Here is a 15,891-nt window from a genome sequence, read left to right as displayed (position 1 = left end):
GGCTACACGGCTTCTCTCTTACTCCGCCTACTCTCTCTTTACATCTCTGTTTAGTCATTGGCTGAAAGCAGCTTGATCCATTAACCAATAAAAGCAACAGATACACAGAAGGACTTCCCACACCAGGACTCAGTGTCCCTCTGCTTGTAGGCTGAGTTCTCAGTGGGGCTGTGAGGTGGCTGCTAGGGAGAGAGGGGACAACCATGGACTCCAGGCCTCTTTCTTCCCTACAGCGTGCCCAGGGATGTTCATGTGTAACACCGGACGGTGCATCCGCAGAAACCTGCGCTGTGACGGCTGGGCAGACTGCCCAGACTACAGCGACGAGAGCAATTGCCGTAAGTCCTGCCCTGTCCTGCCCTCTCTCCCCCTGCCCTGTCCCCTCCTGCCTCTTCCTACTGTCTTATCCCCTTTTCTTGTCCAGTGGACTGCCTTTTCCTGCCCTGGTTCTGTCTTGTCAGTTTCATGGCCTTGTTTGCTGTCCACCCTGGCAGAAAGACACAAGGCAGTGTGACCCCGTTCTCACTGCTGTATCCCCACTCCCACCCCTACCCTCCACCCCGCCATGGGAGACCGTGGCAGGCAGGCAGGTGTCTGTCAGCATCAACGGCTGGTGGTGCAGAGCAGCTCACTGCCGTTCAGATGGGATAGCATCTCTGGCAGCTGTGAGCCGTGACTGCCCAGGCTGCTGCTGGGGGCTTCCAGCTGATTCTTCTGCTCCCATACAGGATGCAACACCACCAGCCAGTTCATGTGCAAGAACAAGTTCTGCAAGCCCCTCTTCTGGGTGTGTGATGGCATCAACGACTGTGGGGACGGCAGCGACGAGGAGGGGTGCAGTAAGTGCCCCAGGAGGGGGCTGCTGTGGCTTCCCAGTGCCCGCCTGGCCCAATGAGCCAGGACATGTGGGCAGTTGCTAAGGACCTCTGCCTTTCTAGGTTGCCCTGCTGAGACTTTCAAGTGTTCCAGCGGCAAGTGTATCCCTCAGAGCCAGAAGTGCAATGGCAAGGACGACTGTGGTGACGGGTCTGATGAGGCCTCGTGTGACAGTGGTAAGCCAGGCCCCGGCTGGCTGTCGGGGGGATTTTCTTTAGTCCCACACTGGAATGGCAAAATACTGATTTTTTTTCTCTTGGCTGTTTTGGGCGTACATCACCCATATCCCAAATAAATCACACACAGAGTCTTATTCTTTCTTATAAATGCCCTGGCTTAGCTTGGCTTTTCTTACCCTAAATTATCTCATCTACCTTTTGCCTCTGGGCTTTTTCCTTTTCTTACTTCTGTATTCTTACTTTCACTCCTGCTCCGTGGCTGGCTGGCTGGCTGTCCCCTTCTTTTCTTTCCCTTAATCTCTCTTGCCTTTTCCTTCTCCTCCTATTTATTCTCTCTGCCCGCCAGCCCCGCCTATCCTGTCTCCTGCCTTGCTGCTCACTGCCCTTTCAGCTCTTTATTTAAACCATCAGGTGTTTCAGACAGGCAAAGCAACACCGCTTCACAGAGTTCAACAAATGCAGCATAAAAGAATGCAACACATCTTTGCATCATTAAAACAAATGTTCCACAGCATGAACGAATGTAACACATCTTAAAATACATTCTTCTCACTGAAGTTGCACCCCAACGTAGTAGCCAGTATCAGGCTCTATGGAGTGCACCCAGAGTTTGTAAACTTAAGTTTCCTGTGTATTAAGTCTGGGAAGAATCTTCCAGAAGGTGGAGAACCTGTAGCCGGTCTGAAAGGACAGTGGACATAGGTGTGATAAATGGGGCCCACAGGGGTGAGGGGTGCAAGGTGGATGTGCCATCGTGGTGTGCCATAAGATCGATTTCGCTGCTCTGTGTCCTCCCCCATACATAGTGAATGTCGTCACCTGCACCAAATATACCTACCGTTGCCAAAACGGGCTCTGCTTGAACAAGGGCAACCCCGAGTGTGACGGCAAGAAGGACTGTAGTGACGGCTCGGATGAAAAGAACTGCGGTAAGCAGGGCAACTGCATGTGGGCCAGGGTGCTTGCTGTGCAAGGTAGGCATCTGGGAAAAGGCCCAGGGGTGGAGATCCTGCCAGAACCTCACTCCCCCAGCCCAGTGCCCACTGTGCAACTTGGCACAAGCACACTGTCCCATGGGAAGCCAGCAAGCATGTCAGCGCCTCCCAGACACAGCTGGCACACTGGCTGCTCCAAAGGTAGATAGCCATGGGCGAGTGGCTCGGAGGAGGAAGAGCCCAGCTGCCCGAGCACAAGACAGGGCTTTGTTTTCACCCATGCATGCCTTAAGCTATAGCCTGTGTGCCCTAGACGAGCTGGCTGGGTTGCCTTCACGTCCCCGTGCACTGTGCTCTGAGCTGGGGGCAGCACTGGGCATGGAAATCTAGGCAAGCGACACCACACCGCGCCTGAGCAAAGCGACTGGTGTCTGGAGTCTTGATGCACTTGTGTGGTGCCGCACTGGATGGGGAGACGGAGGATGAGGGGAGGACGGAGGAGCCGTGAGGCTTCGCACCCTTCTGCTCTGGTGTTGCTGCGCATGCCCCGTGGAGATTCCTGTGCCGAGGAGTCTCCTTGTGCGCAGCGAATGTCCCTTTCATGCTCAGTGCCTTCACTTTGGTTCTCTGTCCTCTCTCCAGACTGTGGGCTGCGATCCTTTACCAAACAGGCCCGGGTGGTTGGTGGCACAGATGCAGACGAGGGCGAGTGGCCCTGGCAGGTGAGCCTCCACGCCCAGGGCCAGGGCCACCTGTGTGGGGCCTCGCTCATCTCTCCCAACTGGCTGGTCTCTGCAGCTCATTGCTTTATGGATGACAGAAATTTCAAGTAAGTATCCAGGCATGCAGTAAGGCTTCTTATGTGTGAACTGTGCTAGGGTGAGCTGGTACCAGGGTAGGGGGATGGAGGAGTGGCAGGTACCCCAGGAACAGTTCTAAGAAAATTTAACTTTTTTATGTGTGTGTGTGTTGGGGGGGGGCGTGTTGCAAACGAGTCTTTCTATATAGCCCTGACTGTCCTGGAACTCACTATATAGGCCAGGCTGGTCTCGAACTCACAGAAATCCACTTGTCTCTGCCTCCTGAGTGTTGGGATTAAAGGCATGAGCCATCACTGCCTGGCAAGGCAGGAGTATCTTAAAGTCAAGGTCATGTTTGGTTACAGTGAGTTAAAGTTCCAGGTCAGCCTGGGATACATGAGACCCTGTCTCAAAAAAAAAAAAAAAAAAAAAAAAAAGAAAAGAATAAAAAGAATTTATATAGTTATAGAAAGGAGTGGCGGGCTGTTTCCTGGCTGCCTGGCTATCTTATGCCCCAAAATAACAACACACAAATTGTATTCTTTTAAACACTGCCTGGCCCATTAGTTTCAGCCTCTTATTGGCTAATTCTCACATCTTGCTTTAACCCATATTTAGTAATCTGTGTAGCACCACGAGGTGGTGGCTTACCGGGAAAGATCTTAGCCTGCATCCATCTCTGAAAGGAGAGCTATGGTGACTGCCTGAGGCGTCTGCCTCACTGTCTTCTTCCCAGCATTCTGTTCTGTTTACTCCACCCACCTAATTTTCTGTCCTATCAAAGGGCCAAGGCAGTTTCTTTATTAACCAATGAAAGTATCACATAGACAGATGACCCTCCTCCATCATATAGTCAGCGTCCATCATTAATATTGGCACTTGGGAAATACGTGTGAATAAGACTTGTTCCATGTATTTCACAGGCTGGCAAGGATAGAGGGTAAAATATGCATACATGCTTGTGCGCACACACATATACACACATGTATAGGCACACACAGGCAGCGAAAGCTGTGCGGAAACAGGTGTGGGCTACCTTGGGCCCTGGTTCTGTTTGGATCTCCTGAGAGGTCCATGTGGGTGGCTAGAGGATGCCTTTAGGAGCAGGCGGGTCTGAGTGGAGTGGTGGAGCTGTGGTGTTTGTCTGCTGGGTCAGCCCGTTCAGACGCCCGGGAAGAGGGAGTCCCTGCAGGGAGGCTGGGCTGGTGGGGTGAAGTTTCCCCGTCCTTGCCCATTTCCCTATTCAGTTTCGCCTCCCCATCTTTCCCTTTGTGCTTCGCATCTTCTCGCCCCCAGCCCCCACTCCGCAGGCTTTGGCCGGCAAAGCTGTAGCTGAGTTTGAGGTTTGCTTCCTTCCCTCCTGCCTCCCGTGCAGTCCTTGTCACCGACCTGTCCTCTGTGGGATGCTGTAATTGGTTCTCACATCTCACCCCACTTACACTCTGAACATTGGCTCTAGGGCCATTCTTGGAATATCATAGACGTTCGCAAATGATTGAGTGGGTGAATGAACAAACGGGTGGACGAATACACCGTTGGGGCAGAGGATGAGTGGGAGGCCACATTAGAAAGTAGAAGGCCTTGGACTGGAGAGATGGTTCAGTGGTGAAGGGGATGTACTGTCTAGAGGACCTGAGTCCTCGAGCATCCAAATTGGGTGCTTTACAGCTACCTGTGCCGCCAGGTCCAGGGGGACCCAAGACCTTTTACTATGCTTAATAAAGTCTCTGGTTTAGGGTTAAGCCCAAGTAAGAGGGCTTCCCTCTGCCTCCTGGTCCTCGGCAGCTGCTCAGGGCTTTGTTTATGGCGGGGAGCCTTCTGAGTCTGTGGGAGCTCACAGAACGCTGCCAGGGCACTCATACCCTCCCACAGATGTGTGACCGCTCTCCCGCCTCTGTGCCAGGTACTCGGACGCCACGAAGTGGACGGCCTTCCTGGGTCTGCTGGACCAGAGCAAGCGCAGCTCCTCTGGGGTGCAGGAGCACAAGCTCAAACGCATCATCACCCACCCATCCTTCAACGACTTTACCTTTGACTATGACATCGCCTTGCTGGAGCTCGAGAAGCCCGCGGAGTACAGCACCGTCGTGCGACCCATCTGCCTGCCTGACACGACCCATGTCTTCCCTGCGGGCAAGGCCATCTGGGTCACAGGCTGGGGGCTCACCCAAGAAGGAGGTGAGCACCCGTCAAGCCAGGCCAGGACCTGCAGAGAGCCTTAGGCCTTCTACTTACGCACTTGCAGCCCCTTGGTGTCTAGCCTTGACTGCACAGAGTTCAGCCTGGCATCAGGGCTGGTGGATGACTCAACTTTCTGTCAGGTGCCTGTCAGGATAAAGCTGTTGGGGGGTAGAAAGGAATAGGAAATTCCTAATAAAAGGTGTATAATTTGCAGGCTGGGCTCTTAATTAAAGCTTCAACTCTGCCCCCTAACAGCCTAGTGGCCAGTTGCTCAATCTAGTAACTGGTTACTCACCTGCAAAGGCGTGCTAAGTGTAACTGAGGGGTGGGCGCTGTTTTTGACTTAGACAAGCCTTTGAGCTGGGCCTGCAACGTTACCCACTGCGGGGCCTTTGTGCCCTGTGGAGGGAAGGCAGTTTGTAGGGAAACTTTGAATTGAAAAACTCCATTATTACAAGACCAGTCTAGTACATTGTGACTTAGAGGGCTCCCTTACAGACAGTCACGAAGGCATTTGGTGGCATTTTTTGCATTTCTCCTTTCTACCCATGCCTTACCTTGGTGCATGACCTGCCAGCAGCAATGTCACTATGCATGGCTGCACAATACCCTTCCATGTGCTATTAGCTACCTGCCCATCTATCTGCTGGCTGCAGGCACTTGGGCTATTTCCAAGCCCTGCTTGTAGACTTGAGCAGTGGGGAACATCTCCCCTAAGTTTTCCCTGTGCAGGGTGGCTTTCCCCGGGAACTGCCTGCCTCAGTCTACCCTGGCTTACTGTCTTCCCAGGCACTGGAGCACTGGTCCTGCAGAAGGGCGAGATCCGAGTCATCAACCAAACCACCTGCGAGGGCCTCTTGCCGCAGCAGATCACCCCACGGATGATGTGTGTGGGTTTCCTCAGCGGGGGTGTAGACTCCTGTCAGGTGTGTGGGCTTGCGGGGAAGAAGCTGGAGGAGGAGGGACCTAGAAAGGCTGGAGCTAGGAAAAGGCCAGGCCTGGGAGGGGAAGGGCCACGCAGAGGGTGATGGAAACGAGGCGGGACTAGGGACAGGAAGGGAGAAAGGGGCCTAACTAGGCTGTAGCTAGGGAGAGGTGGGGCTGGGGAAAGCCTGGGCAGGGGAGAGCAGGAGTCAAGAGGGCAAGCCGAGGGGTCAGCTGGGCATGGGAGAGGCCAGTTTGGTGCAGGCCGCTCCTGAGAGTTTGGGCAAGGGCCTCATGCAGAGAATCTGTTTTCACTTAGGGTGACTCTGGTGGTCCCTTGTCCAGCGTGGAGAAAGAAGGGCGAATGTTCCAGGCTGGTGTGGTGAGCTGGGGTGAAGGCTGCGCTCAGAGGAACAAGCCAGGCGTGTACACGAGGCTCCCTGTACTTCGGGACTGGATCAAAGATCAGACTGGGGTGTAGAAGTATGGATGGTCTGCCATGAACACCCACAGGGATGACCCACGTGAACACCTGGAGAGAGGCCAGGACCATGGAGGACATTGAATCTGTGGCCTCGGCCCCACAACCCAGCCTGTGAACAGTATCCCCAGGACTCAGGGTTCTTCCTTGGCTCCCAAAGTGGGGCCAGGAGTTGGGCAGAGAACTTCCGTGCCGGTGGCAAGGCTGCGGGCAAGGATTTGATGGCAACCTTCCACTCTTGTCCTGAGCTGGGTGAAGATGACCCTTGCCTGGATACCTGACTCTAAAGGGGCCACGATCACTGAGCCCCTGGGAGCCCTGTGGGTGGAGGGGCTGAAGTCCCCTAGGGTCACTCTCTTCAGGAAACCCTACCCCCAGGGACCCGGGAGAAAAAGTGGAACCTAAGATTGGAATTGTGTTGCTGGCTCCAGGGTGGGTATTTGTTAGTAAAACATTTTATTTCTTTTTAGGTAACTTGTTTTTCTTGCCATAGTGGGCTCTCCTCCCCCACCCCTTCTATGAAGGGTTCCCCTTGCACAAACTGGAATGAAATTTCCTTTAGCATAGACTGTGTGGTGCCATACTGGGTGCAGACGACAGTGCCTTGTGGTCCCTAGGCCAGAGGTTATTTCTGTCCTCAGTTATAGCAGGTGCTCACTTAGATGCCAGGGCCTGGCTCCCTGACTGCGTCAGTGGGTGAGTCAGGACGGAGTTTCGGGGAGAGGCATCATGTGGAGAGAGGACACTGTGGTTGCCCACGCCTGGCCCTACCAGGGGTGGGAGATGCTGGTGGTGACATGTCAGAGGAAGAGGAAGGTGCAAAGGGTTGTAGGTTTGCATTCAGTGCAGAGGTGGTCATATATGCTGAGTGTGTGCATATATGTGTACACGGGGTGCGCATGGACTGGCTGTCAGCATGGGTTGGGTGGACGGGTCCCAGTTGAGGGATGATGATGATGTTGCAGATGGGTACCTAAACCTCCTGGCCATCCCTCTTGTGTCTATAAAATGTTCTCTCCTTATTCAGAGTGTCCCAGGGGTGTGGGTGTAGATCTGGGGAGAGGTTAGAGATCTTTCTTTCTTTCTTTCTTTCTTTCTTTCTTTCTTTCTTTCTTTCTTTCCTTTTTCTTCCTTCCTTCCTTCCTTCCTTCCTTCCTTCTTCTCTCCTCTCTCTCTCTCTCTCTCTCTCTCTCTCTCTCTCCTTCCCTCCTCCCTCCCTCCCCCTTCTTTCTTGTTTTTATTTGTTTTTCAAGACAGTGTTTCTCTGTGTAATAGTCCTGGCTGTCCTGGAACTTGCTTTGTAGACCAGGCCACCCTTGAACTCATGGAGATCTGAGTAGTGGGATTAAAGGCGTGTGCCACCACTGCCTGGCAGAGGTTGCTAATCTTTTAAAAGGCCCTTAGAAGGCTCCCAAAGCCCTGTATGGGTAAGGCTGGGGAAAAGGAGTGGCCCCCGGTAGACTTAGCAGGGACTGTGCTAGTGTCAAGAGGGAAGATGTCTTTCTTTGCCCATCATCTACCCTGGCTCACACCCCTCAAGTTCCGGATGGTGTTATCGCTACTGGACTTTGTTCCGGGTGAGTTTAGTTAACAAAAGGGAAGAGAGTTATCATCTGTGTGGGGTCTGGTTTTAACCTGAGTATTTTCCAGGAAGATTCACCACGTAAATAACATTCCTTTTTCTCCTGACATGTTGCTCCTTCCTGGTGGCGTGGAGCAGAAGGACGGAGCCAGGCTCTATGTTAAGTGAGGGTTGCAGGGTACATATGTGGGCTGATTCCATGCATATGTGCATAGCCAGCTCACACATGCTATTTCAGGGAGGCTGGTGCAGACTGGGCCACCCACATAGCATCTCAATGTCCAGCAGAGCTGCCATCCACAGCACGGACTCATTCCCTGACAGTAGACATGCAGGTGGGGCTGCCTGGAAACTTCTTGGGAAAGGCTTTCTGCTCTACCCCACTGTTCTAGATTAATGTAGGCTCCACCCGTTATTTTCTGCCTGGGAACTCATTAGCCTTGGGGGCCACTTCTTTCTTTCCGGGACCCTGGAGGTGGAGACTCGGCCTGTAGTCTTGGACAGTGGATCTCCAAGAGTGGTCCTTGGGCAGGAACTTCCCACAGGGCTCCTAAGATCTCATTCCAGAGGTGCAGGCAGCAGCTGTTCACTCTGGGGGTCTCCTGAGGGTTACCAACACAATTTGGTGATGGCGAAGCAGTGTCAGTAGGGGTTGTTACTCTGAGTTTGCCACGGAGGGTTCCATATGACATCCTGAGCAAGGTCTGCTGAGGTATTCTTGATCCAAGAGTATTGGCAGAATCCTTGGAATGGCATTTAATCCCTAGGAACTCCATCAGATGTTGATGCTTCAAAAAATGATTATGGAGGACTGACAAGTGGTTCAGTGTGTGAAAGGGCTTGCCACCAAGCTTGGCGACCTGAATTCTGGCCCTAGGATCCACATGGTGGAAGGAAAGAGCTGACTCTCTCAATTGCCCTTTGTACTCTGCCCACACTCTGGCAGACACACGAAGAAATGTACTAAAACAATAAATAAAATAAAGTTGTATATAAATAAAGGTTATGAAGCCAAGTCTGGCTATTCTATTGACAGATTAAAATAGGCTAAGGACCCATAGCCAGCAGGAACTCAGAGTCATCACTGAGGCTCACTGAGAGGGACAAGTCACTAGTAGCACCAGAGTCAGGGGACGCCAGAGGCGCCACTGCACTGTGGAGCACTCGGCTACACCGCTCTGCGGTGGTATTGGGTATTGGCCCATCTTAGCTTTACTGAGGCAGGCCAGGGGACTGTTTTGCACACATTTGCATTTTCAATGCACAAACTCAGCTCCAAGCATGTGACAGAAATTTCAATTTAATTAGGGCAGGCTGCAATAGCCATAGCCAGATCCATTGTGCGGGGCATGGGATGAATAATGCATTCGGAAACCACTTACTGCCATTGCAGCCTGAGGCGAAAGTGCTGAAAGCTGGAGAGCCCATTACTCCACCCCAGGCAGCCAGGCATGGGTGTCTCTCCTATGCCTGCAAAGTGCTGAGCTCCTTGCCCAGATGGGCACGTCACTTGGTTCCATGCTCCACGCTGGCCTTTAAACAGGGCTCTATATACTTCATTTTGCTCCATGTGTTCTGTAGCGTGCCTTGCCTCCTGTGCCATTCTCTGGGCAGCCTGACATGGAGTTTAAGAAGTGGCCATGACAGGTGAGATGTGATGTGTAACATCTAGCCTCTTGGCTTCTGCCCCATTGCATAGATGAAGGCATCTTAAGAGCTGGTGATATAACTGGATCTGAGAGGACAAGGCAGAGGTGGCAGCAGTGCCAGGCTGAGACCCTCCCTGCTCCCAGATAACCCGTGTGCAGCTGGGCTTCCTGGAGACAGCTCGGGGTTGAAACTGGCCTCACTAGCTCAGCACACATCATGGAGTCTTTCCCCTGGCTGACCGTCTTGCGCTGGGAATCTCAGAGCCATTCATTTTTTTTGTCCTTCCAAATGGCATGGCATCTCTGTTATCTTAGCCACTTCTCAAAGTCTCAGAAGTTCACGAGCACACTCAGGTCCTGTGTGTTGCATCTACAAGAACTCCTGTCTCCATCAGGGTTCTGCGGGAGACACAGTGAAATAGGTTAGGGAAGGTGTCAAATCCTGTAGCTACGGGACTCCAGATTCAGAGCCACTGGGCAGGACTGGCTGCAAAGGTGTCATTCAGGTTTCAGTCCACATGGTGGCAATGTTGTGCTATCACAGGAGTGAGAGTCCCTCACAACGTGGGGCCAGATTCTAGTCTGTCTGTCCTCCTTCCTTTCGTTTATTATAATTTAAGAAGAAATTCTTCTCTCATGCATTGTGTTCTGACTGCAATTTCCCCTCCCTCCACTCCTCCCAGCATCCACCCCACCTCTTCTCTCTCCCAGATCCACGTCTCCCTTCCCCTTAGAAAAGAGCAGACCGCCCAGGGATGTCAAATGAACGTGGCACAACAGATTTCAATAAGGCTGAATGAGGCAACCCAATAGGAGGAAATGGGTCCCAAAAGAAGGTGAAAGAGTCAGAGACACCCCCACTCTCACTGTTAGGAGTCCCACAAGAACATCAAGTTACAAGATCATAACATGAGCAAAGGACGTAGCACAGACCCGTACAGGCTCATGATGGTCACTTTAGTTTCTATAAGCTCCTATGAGCCTGGTTTAGTTGATTCTGTGGACCGTGTTTTCCTGGTGCCCTTGACCCGACTGGACCTTCTGGGTTCTTTTCTTTTCTTTTGGTTTTTCAAGACAGGGTTTCTCTGTGTAACAGCCCTGGCTGTCCTAGAATTCGCTCTGTAGACCAGGCTGGCCTTGAACTCACAGAGATCCACCTGCCCCTGCCTCTCCTGGGTGCTGGGATTAAAGGTGTGTACCACCACAGCTTGTGGTCTCTAATTATACTTCAGTGCAGTAGAATAGGCTCCTGTCTCAGGGTTAGCAGCCAAGGTGCCCCAGCCCAAAGCATTTCTCTGTCAGTTCTCCAGCCCTTGGTCTGCAGGCAGGACCCACGGGCCCTCAGCATCAGACTCTAATGAGCTCATTACCATGCAGGCTCAAAAGATGTTGTGGGAGCGCAGTCATGGCCTCATGTCAAGTGGTATGTCTCTAGGTGGCAAGCAGGGGTAAAGAAGTATCCCATAAGAAACAACAGGCACCTGTCACAGCTCACTTTGAACCCTACAACACATGGGCATGTCTGTGCCAATTCTTTACTGTCTGCAAATGAGCTGGCTGTGTTGTATAATGAACAAGCCTAAGTCTATAAAACAGTCTAGTTCCGTAGGAGAAAACAAACTTTTTGTGTGTGTGTGTGTGTGTGTGTGTGTGCGCAACACACACAGAAAGGGGGGAGAGGAGGGGAGGAGAGGGAGGGAGAGAGGAATTGTGGGAGCAAATGGAATGGGGCATATCATGATAAGACTCTTAATTATTAGCAAACTGATCAGATTATGTCAGAAGACCTGGGTGACACAGGGCACCTTCTCCAAAACAACATTCAAGGTACCTATGGATTCTAAGTCTATGCTATGTGAATAAATGATATGTGGAGTCTGTGTGTTGCCTACCCCGTGACCACATGTAAGGGAAATGGTTCTTCCAACTGGTGAACCTTAGGCAGTTAACCTTAGGATTTTCTTGGGGCTGTAAAATGACAGGAAAATCCAAACGTGGTCTATTATGGGATTTCCTCAACCCTCACAACAGTCTTATGTCATCCCCATCTTACAGAGAAATCCAGGGGACCAGGACTTCAGATGACTTCCCGAAGCCCACACTTAGAGAAAAATGGACATGGGATCTGAACCCTGGTGATGCAGCCCCAGGGCCTGTACTCAGAAGCCCTACACTATCTATGGTGCTGATACACATGTCCTCTCTAGCATGTTCTTGGTATGTTTGCATACTGCCACTGTTCTACGAAGAAAGGAAACTGTAACAGATGGCTCATACTCTTTAGTACAAAAGTCTTCTAAAGGATTTAATTTGGGGCCCTCTTTCTTTCTGTATGCCAGAGAAACTGCCTCAGGGTAGCAGGGAGGTGTGGTCCAGCATTTGGGAACTATTTTTCCAGGCATGACTGCCCCTGGGCTAAGCCAGGAGGCTCATTTTCTAGGCTGGGGCTTGCTCTAGGCCTGTCACGTACATCCCTTCCTCTGGTTTTGCCAGCCCAGTAGAATAGCGGTCCAGCTACTAATCGCCAGTAGCTTTGTAGTCACCTCAATTTGCCAAGTAAGGATGTTTTGTGGAGGATGGAATGAACAGGTATCTCAGGCCAGGCCACTGGAGTGGGGTTCCTTTGGGTGGCATTCAGAAACGGAGTCTGGAAAGTGTGGGAAGCATGACGAGGTTAAACTCCACAGTAAGAACAGGCTATTTCTCACCTGGTTTTAGATCTTGGAATTGCCTAACGGCTGGACGAAGCTGTTCTTCCACAGAGGGACAAACGTGGCTCTCCTAGGTGCAGGGGTGGCATACATAGGTGCTTGCAAACCTACTACCAGCCAAGTGCCAGTGACAGCCATGGCCCAGCTCTGCTCTGAGATGACTCCTTTGAGCTCGTGACAGAGACAGTAGAAAGAGGGACATAAGAAGCAAGCAGCCCCGCTGCACACAGAATGATGTTCCAACATCTTGCCCCAAACAGATGTGTATGTCGCACTAATGGAAACTGGGCAGAGAGAACTAAATGGAGACACCTAACTTAGGGCTTCAGTGAGCCTCGTCCCACTCCCCTCTCCGTTCTAGTCTGATCGCCCCACGTCCGCAGCTGTGCGCACTCTCCCCACTTCATTTCCTAAAAAGCCAGTATTTCCAGGCGTAGGTGGACAGGCTCCATTGTCTGTCTGTTCCATTGTCTCAGCATCTTTCAGCAGGAGGCCCTACTTTCCTGGAGTGTGAGTTCAACTTTCCCTTCTTCTTAACTCATGTGTTTCCTCTCCACAACGCCTTTACCTTCACCTTGGAGGTTATCATAGCTTCCCCTGCCACACCCGTGACCCGGAATAGCTCATCTCCACGCCGGCTTTCTGCTACTCCATATGGTCCTGCTTAACACAACAGGGAAATTCTTCAGTTCTGGCCTAGCTAACACTCCAAGAACATGGTGTGCAGGGGTGGAGGCAATGAGAAGAGTAGGCCCTCCAAGGGAGGACAGAGGTCCCCTCAAACAGGAGTACATTCAGAGGCCAGCTCATAAAGGAGAGAGCACACCTTAGCCCCCTTAGAGGGCCATAGCTAGACAGTCTACAAGACAGCATGGGAATACAGATTTAGTCCAGGAAAAAAAATGAAATCTGTTTGAAAGCTGTAACTATAGCAAAACAGAAAGAAACGCCAAACTAATCATATAAACCATGGCAGAGGAGGAAAGAATTTGTTCATGAACTCAGCATGATGCTAGCTCTGATTGGGACTGAGGGTACTTGATATAGGATGACTTCTTCAAATCAGTGGGCAACTTAAAACATCAAAGTGGATGGTAGCTGCCCTTATGGGCTAAGCCATCTTACTGGTTGTATGCAAGGACTTTTACCCAACCCTTCAGATCTTCAGTGTCAAATATTTCCTGGGATAACCGCTGAGGCCACCCTTTTAGAAGAGGAGAACATGATCCTCCACCTCTGGGGGAAAGGGCCTTAAATCTAAGATCCCTGGGACCAGCCTCCTGGGAAGACTGGAATGACTTAAGTCAGGAGAGCAGACAAGCTTCTTGGATGAAGAGTCACTGCGTTTCCACAGGATTAGGGTCCCTCTGTGTCATCTGCTGAGCGTTAGAGATGGACAAGGCCTGAGCTTATCTGCTCAACAGTGTAAGTGGCCGGCACAACCAGTGGCATGTGCCGATGGCCTTGTACACAGCGCCTGCTTCCCTCTCCACACGGCCACTAAAATGGACCAATCATTGTCATCAAGCAGGCCCAGCAGGCCCAGAGATGCCCTGTAAATGCCCTGCTCCATGTTCCTCAGTAATGGGGAGAGGTGGGGAATTCTATAGCTGCTTGGGGAAAGAGGAGTTCGGTTCCTTTCTGGAGCCAAGGCCTGTCCACCTGGAACTCTAAATTGCCGGAACTCTCTTGCCAGGTAATAAATTCACTGGCTGAGGCACATGTGGAAAGGCTAAAAGGAACTTTCACTAGCTGGGCTGAATTGGCCCCATTTCCCAATCTTTCCCATTTCTTTGGCCATCTCTAGTAGCCCCTGGGCATTTCCCTTTTTCGGGGCCAAGCCATCTGCTTTCTCTTACTAGCCTGCTTGGGGCAGTGTGGATGGAGAAATGTTTCCTTGAGATCTTGGCTGTGGGCAGCAGAACACCATGTCCCATCTTGAAGTTCAGGACTAGCTCCTGCCCCTCACCAGCCTCCCTGAGCCCTGAACGCCTGTGGAAAACAGCATGGCCTCATGAGAAGCTTCTGCAAAGGAACAGAGCCCATGATGCAGGTAGCTCTGCCTTGAACCAGGCCTGGGAAGATGGTTAGAAAGGGCTGGGGGCGGGGGAAGGCGCCACTGCCTCTAGGGTAATCCCCCTTGTCAGGTTGTTTGATCTCAGGGGTGTACACATTGATCATGTGGAGGGTAGAAATACCTGAGAGCCAAGGATTTTCATGGAACTGGGTATTGGAGTAAGAAGGAAAACAATTCCACTGTTATTGTTTAAGGAATTTTGAAAACAAAAACTCAAGCAGTTAAAGTTTGGACCAGTTCATTAGGTGCTTCAACAAAAACTTTTTGATTGGATTTTAAATATTTTGTAAAGACAAATACAGAAAGCTTAGTTTGTCTTTAGTTCCTCCCTTGCAGTTAATTCCAAATGAGAACAGCAGTGGGTGCTCACGCACTGTACTGTGTGGTCAGTGTCCAGAGCAGCGGGATGAGATGGCAGCTTTGGGCAGCTCTCCACTAGTGTCCTCCCATGCGATTATGTGATCTTAGCAGGCGCAGATGTTGACCACCTGTTTTCCCATAAAGAGTGACAACAGGCTTGCATGCCATTGTCAAGGTGGCCTTCCATGACTGGTTGTGCTGGCTTTCCTATGCTGGAAGCTTAGCCCTAATATGTGAACATCACAAGGGTGACAGCACATACTGCCTGTTGTTTTTAATACAACAGGAAAACTGGCAGACTCCTTTTATGAACCAGAATGACTCCTGAGCTCCTGGACAGCCAACACTTGCTCATGTGGCAGGAGCTTCTCTGCCGTGACAGACGCAGCTAAGGGTGGAAGCCTGTGTCTTTCGGCTGGCGTGGTGTCTTACATCTTTAATTTCAGCACTTGGGATGCAAAGGAAGGTGAATCTTTATGTGTCTGATGGCAGCCTGGTCTACATAGTACATTCCAGGTCAGCCAAGGCTACATAGTGAGGTCCCCGTCTCAAAACAAACAAGACGCAGGCTTTCTCAGCTGATACCTAGGTTGAGCTAGTCTGTGGGAGGCCAAGGAAGTGGGTGCATAGTCTTAGCGATGAGGAATTAAGCATTGTTTAATTTTTGTTTTTTAGTATATCCTGATTGCGGTGTCCCTTTCCTCCACTCCCCCACCCCCATCAACTCCTCTGTTTTCCTTCAGAAAAGAACAGGCTTCCCAGGGATCTCCGCAGAACATGGCATAACAAGCTACAAGACTAGGCACAAACCCTCATATCAAGGATAGACAAGGCAACCCACTATGAGGAAAAAGGGTCCCAAAAGCAGAGGAAAGTCAGAGAACCCCCCCCACCCCCCTTTCCTACTGTTAGGGTTAGGCATTCCACAAAAACACCAGGTTAACAACCATAACACCAGCAGAGGATCCTTAGCACAGACCCAATGTGCCCTGTTTGGCGATTGCTGCCTGTGTTCTCCTGGTATCCTTGGCCCCTCTGGCTCCTAAAATTCTTCCTCCTTCTTTTTGGAGGGTTTTCCCCTACCCCAGAGCTCCAGTGGGAGCGACACTATGGAGCTGTCCAGTTTGGGCCCTCTC

The 15,891-nt window shown here is 51.3% G+C and overlaps 1 protein-coding gene across 1 annotated transcript in view; it reads left to right on the top strand.

Moving 5' to 3' along the window:
• St14 (ST14 transmembrane serine protease matriptase) overlaps window positions 1–6,845 on the top strand; it is a 38,711-nt gene extending 31,866 nt beyond the window's left edge. Inside the window, exons 12-19 of the mRNA XM_038323351.1 lie at window positions 234–338; window positions 729–839; window positions 939–1,052; window positions 1,862–1,984; window positions 2,633–2,819; window positions 4,694–4,968; window positions 5,761–5,897; window positions 6,215–6,845. Of these exons, the coding sequence (XP_038179279.1) occupies window positions 234–338; window positions 729–839; window positions 939–1,052; window positions 1,862–1,984; window positions 2,633–2,819; window positions 4,694–4,968; window positions 5,761–5,897; window positions 6,215–6,376 (1,214 nt within the window). The 3' untranslated portion in view covers window positions 6,377–6,845. The remainder of the gene's footprint in view (window positions 1–233; window positions 339–728; window positions 840–938; window positions 1,053–1,861; window positions 1,985–2,632; window positions 2,820–4,693; window positions 4,969–5,760; window positions 5,898–6,214) is intronic.
• Window positions 6,846–15,891: the final 9,046 nt, after the last annotated feature.

Source organism: Arvicola amphibius, chromosome 3 (assembly GCF_903992535.2).
Source record: "Arvicola amphibius chromosome 3, mArvAmp1.2, whole genome shotgun sequence".
NCBI lineage: Eukaryota > Metazoa > Chordata > Mammalia > Rodentia > Cricetidae > Arvicola > Arvicola amphibius.
This window is presented reverse-complemented; position numbering and strand designations above follow the sequence as displayed.